Consider the following 4,952-nt stretch of genomic DNA (forward strand, 5'->3'; position numbering starts at 1 on the left):
TTATGCGCCGAAGGGCCCAGGGATGTGATACGATCGACTTATGAGAATAAAAAAGGACAAAGAGCTAGATGTTTTTAACTGTTAGATATTTTTTGATTGAAAATAAAAAAACACCATGAATACAAGTCAGATTCAAATAAACGAAAGGGAAGCCGAGTGTAACACAAGATAGTGGGCTAAAATAAGAGAGCTCACAGTCTACCTTCATCTAGCAGTTAAAGCGGTGCAACTGGAGCTTGGCATAATTGGTAATTAGAAATATCAAGAAGCTAGGATTTTGAACATTTGATCTGTAAAGCATTTGGCCCAACCAACCGGCCGTCCATCCAGCAGCAGCAGCAGCAGCAGCAGCAGCAGCAAGGACAACAAAAACAAGGCCGTCCATCCAACAACAGCAGAAGCAGCAGCAGCAACGACAACAAAAACAGAAACAGAGAATCTCTGCCAACTCACTTTCGGTCCAAACAACAGGTAAATGAGGAGTGCGGACCGCCCATGGTTGGGTCCCGTCGCTTTGTCTGTCTGAGATCCCCCGCCTCCTCCACGTCCAGCTCTCTTATAGTCCTTCGAGAGCAGCCTGCTCGGCTCTCCAATTTGGGAAGACAAACACACCTTTTCAACTGTAGCTTTACCTGACCACACGTTTAGTAGCTCAATTGCAAGAAATACGCTTACTGAGTTGAAGCAAATGTGTGCCGCCAACTTGCTAAAGGAAGAAAAAGGAATCATATAGACAAATGTCCCTAGCACTAAGGTCAGTCATCTCAGAAGTTATCTTCCAAGTATTATGGACCTTAGAAAATATTAGAGCGAATCGGTCCGTTGCATTGCATACACCGCCTTAAGCTACCTCCGGCACCAAAGTTCATCCCGTGGTTCACGTTTTTATTCTCAAGCAGTGATTAGGCGACAATGACCATGCGGATAGTAACCTACCTGATCATATCCATATCCAAAGACTCGACGGTCAAGGACCATGCGGTATGTACAGTTACGCTAGTTGGAGTCTTTGTGGAGTTAATTAGTCAATTTGTATTAGCGGGTACTGAGTACTAGTTTTCCTAATTATTAATGGCAGTGGGGTTCTAACCATTTTCTCCGCTTTCTTTTCTCTACCTCACCGTTCTGAATTCCATTCTTCCCAGTAAACTCTCTAACCTATCCCACTTCTCTCAATTTTTATTGAATTGTGGGCTTGCAACCATGTGCGTCTGTGCACGAGGCCGCAGTGCCTTCTGCACTCTTATGAATGAAGTGGGTCAAGACATTGCCTCAAAAGAGAGGCAAAACACCCCCCCCCCCCCCNAAAAAAAAAAGAATTTAGTTTTACTCATTCACGGTAATTACAGCATCTGATGATTACATTCACACAAAGAGACAAGCCAGCCTCCAACATGGAGACCCCACACGAGACGAAACGAACCACAAAACAGGCCCGACGAACCGCATGATGCACAAATCAAAATCAACACATTAATATACACTAGCGACCATCAACAAGGCCTTAACAAAAAAGCATGCTTCCCACGGCCCCACCCAACCTACAGCAAAGCGATGTCTCACAACAGAGATCAGATAATGTTAAAATTCAGTTAAAAGTTCATTTATAGAACTCTCAAGCTGCAAGGACAATGATCACAATAAGCAGCACAATACCAAAAATCACCAAAAGCAAGCACATCTGCAACAAACACACCAACAATCAGCTGAAACAGACAAATATTATTCATTTTGAGAAATATTCTAGACCGCATATTGGGCATACCAGTGATGAATTTGACTTCTGCGTCTTGGATGCTTTTGCAAGTTGGGTATTTGCCTGTGCAGTAGATGCAGCAGAGTTCTCAATGTTGGCATCGATGTCATCTGCAGGAAAACAATGTGACATTCATTGAGAGACTTTTTCATTCCCAATGGCAAGGGCGGACGGGTGTGTGTGTGGGTTACCAATCATGGCTCCTTGATCATGGACAAGCATGGCTAGGTCCTTAAAAATCTCATTCACTTCACCAATCTGCTGCTGAATCTCCTGAATGCCTTGTTCTCGCTCCTCAATGATAGCCTCATTGAAAGCAATCTCATTATCCAATAACAAAACCTCTTGTCTGCAACATCCCATGAATTTAAAATAGGAGGGTTAATCCAATTACAAACACTTCCTGTGGACGTTGGAAACATAGCAATGTTAGCTGCTGGATTTTGTCTACAATTGTCGGGTGCGGCTGAAAGGAAAGCATTAAAGACTTGCGCAAGGGTTGGTTCAGTCGGGATGTTTTCATGCTCACTGTATTCAGACAACAAGGAAAAAAGCCCGAGCTAAATTGATATATCCAACTAATGAAGGCACTTCACTGGTTAACTGGCAGGTCAGGCAGGAAATCTGGATTATTCAATAGTGCCACCGTTTTCAATGGAGAATTCGAAACATTGATCAAAGTGAAATCTGGAGTGGCCATTACAATGGGAAAAGAGCACAAGCAGAATTAAAGAAACGAAAGCCTCCTATCAATTTAACAGACAGAGGACCAGATTGAAATTATCAGTCAGCACTGTTTTGAGCTTCATAACTGAAACAATCGACGAGAAATCTGTAGGGCAACTAGATAGGATAGCACAAGGCAAGTGAGATGTCCAATGTAAGAGCGCTGAATAATTGAGAGTGTGGCAGCTCAAGGGTGAAAAACCAATGTACGAGAATTTTCTAAAAATTGATCAAAACTTCTCAGTGCATAGCTCCTTGGGGCCAAACAACAACAACCATACCTTATATCAAGTAAGCCACTAATGATAATTATATATAGCAAAACAAGAGCATGGTATACAGACCTCCTTGATTCAACAAGCAATGCACGTTGTTCAGGTGTTTTATCAGGACGAACATTTATCTCACTTGCTGTGTAGCTGTATCAAAATGACAAGAGACAAGATTCACATAATAAGTTGGCAGTTAAAATTCATTGCAAAGAAATGAAACAAGTGCTTTCCTTATATCCAAAACAAGTGAGGCTGTGAAGACGAACATGACCAGGAAGCTTCAAAATATTCAATTTGTCAAAGTCCTGAACCCTTTTGTACAACAGAAATATCGAACAAAATATTCAATAAGAGCTAAATAAGCTACACCGCTAGGATCCAGCCAAGTAACACTACCTTGAAGGAAGCACTGCTTGGGGAACAAATGAAGTATAAGCCGTCTCCCTCTGAACTGCAAGGTTTTGAGCTTTTTGGAACTCTTGCATAATTGCTTTGAAATCTTTTGCAAGCTTCGCATCAGCAATCTTTTTGCTTGCCTGCAGTGAAAATAGAGATTTCTTAGAACAACAAAGAAATATAAGTAGAGGATAGAGTTATAAATATAACCTGATATTAATAAAGTTAACGACAAACTGCGAAAATTGCACAATGCTGAAACCACTCATCTATAAACTTGTAACCCTTTCTGAACAAAAGAGCACCTCAAATTACAATAGAAATAAACGCTTGGAAACTACAACATGGTAAAGGAACATAATAGAGGCTATGTACAAAGCAGGGAACTGGACCTTGAAGCTTCAGAAGGCATGGGAACTCATCATCTGTCATTAACATAGCCAAAGGGCAAGCCAGAGAATTGTGAAAATTATTCAAAAAATTGAGCCGCACAAATTAGGCAGAGGGAAGAACAAGAATCCTTGCATAACAAGAAAGAAAGTTTTTTCTCCTGCGCACTCTATCATGCTCTTCCTAGTAAAAGATGGTAACAACTCTGTTGAAAGCACTAGAGATGAACAATTCAAGTCATAGGTTGAAAAATTGATAACGAAGTAAGTTACCACTGATTTTTTGTAAGCCATTGCACGATTAGCTTTTGCTTTTGTCCAGATGCACCTTGAGATTTTGAGAGAGTACTTGAAGTGAGAGCAAGCAAGATTAATACATATAAACTAGATTTCATTTTAACTGTTTGTAGGGCCCACATATATTGGAATTCAGCCCACACTATAAGAAACTTGTATTTTATCGAGCAACAAGTAAGCAATTTGATCTGGTTAGGGCCTAATGCGGTCAAGTTTAATTTAGGGTGCTCTGGATAGCTCACTTGCATCAGAACAGCAACTGAGGCTTGCAAATCATTCAAATGTGGAATCATGCGTTCCATTTATAAGATCAAAGAGACAGAGTGGATAAGAAGAAAAGGTTCTAATAAGATACTTACGCTGATTTCGCTGTTTTTATCTGCTTCACTAGCTAGTTTGAGTTTGTCCGTGGTATCTTTTATTAGCTGAAGAATATGTACCCGTGTTTTGTGCCTGCGAGAAGGACAACATGAAATATTGAATTGGGACAGAAAACAAAGTTTCACATGGAATAGTTGGCGGAAAATTCAGCAATATAGTTGATTGTCAACAAACAGCTGCCAAAAGAACTTTGCAAGCACATTGCATCTCGGACTGAGACGAAAAGCAGAGCTTTTCAATGTTACTCGGGACAAAGATTGAGGGATCATCCGCCTCAACAAATAAATAGACCATTAAAATATCAACGCAGGTGCCTTATGGTTGGCCTTTTCCAAAAGCAATAAGCCTTGCCATCTTGATGAAGTGCTCTATCGCGTCGCGATATGTTGGCCGTGCGGCCAAATACAGCCGCAGAATAAAAGACCAGGTAAAACTCTAAACCTGTCGAAAAGAATTTAGGAGAGAAAGATGTTGGCCTTCCGTGGACTTCCTCTCGTTGAAAAGGAACGGACACTAAATTCCGATGGATAAGAAACATCGTCGAGATAAGAATCAAAGTACAGATCATTCGGTAATTAATCACTAGCCAAAGAAAAGAGTTTTTTTTTTTTGTTTTCAGCGAAGAAAAATCATTTCAAGATCAGGGAGAAACAACCAATACCAGGAAACGAACCAATCTAGACAATCTGACATTTTGACCTGCAGAAGTAACAAAAAAAAAAAAAAAAAAAAAAA

The 4,952-nt window shown here is 40.5% G+C and overlaps 1 protein-coding gene across 2 annotated transcripts in view; it reads right to left on the bottom strand.

Annotated features, from left to right (window-relative positions):
- The window catches only part of LOC109707486 (syntaxin-22-like), a 4,431-nt gene continuing 785 nt past the window's right edge, over nucleotides 1,307–4,952 (bottom strand). Inside the window, exons 2-8 of one of the 2 annotated variants that reach the window (XM_020228773.1) lie at nucleotides 4,196–4,289; nucleotides 3,151–3,290; nucleotides 2,985–3,032; nucleotides 2,827–2,901; nucleotides 1,948–2,105; nucleotides 1,766–1,866; nucleotides 1,307–1,681 (exon numbers count right to left, since the gene is read on the bottom strand). In XM_020228773.1, coding sequence (XP_020084362.1) covers nucleotides 1,616–1,681; nucleotides 1,766–1,866; nucleotides 1,948–2,105; nucleotides 2,827–2,901; nucleotides 2,985–3,032; nucleotides 3,151–3,290; nucleotides 4,196–4,289 — 682 coding nt within the window. In that variant the 3' untranslated portion in view covers nucleotides 1,307–1,615. The remainder of the gene's footprint in view (nucleotides 1,682–1,765; nucleotides 1,867–1,947; nucleotides 2,106–2,826; nucleotides 2,902–2,984; nucleotides 3,033–3,150; nucleotides 3,291–4,195; nucleotides 4,290–4,952) is intronic. The other variant, XM_020228774.1, reaches the window with a different exon arrangement.

Source organism: Ananas comosus, linkage group 3 (genome assembly GCF_001540865.1).
Source record: "Ananas comosus cultivar F153 linkage group 3, ASM154086v1, whole genome shotgun sequence".
Taxonomy (NCBI): Eukaryota; Viridiplantae; Streptophyta; class Magnoliopsida; order Poales; family Bromeliaceae; genus Ananas; species Ananas comosus.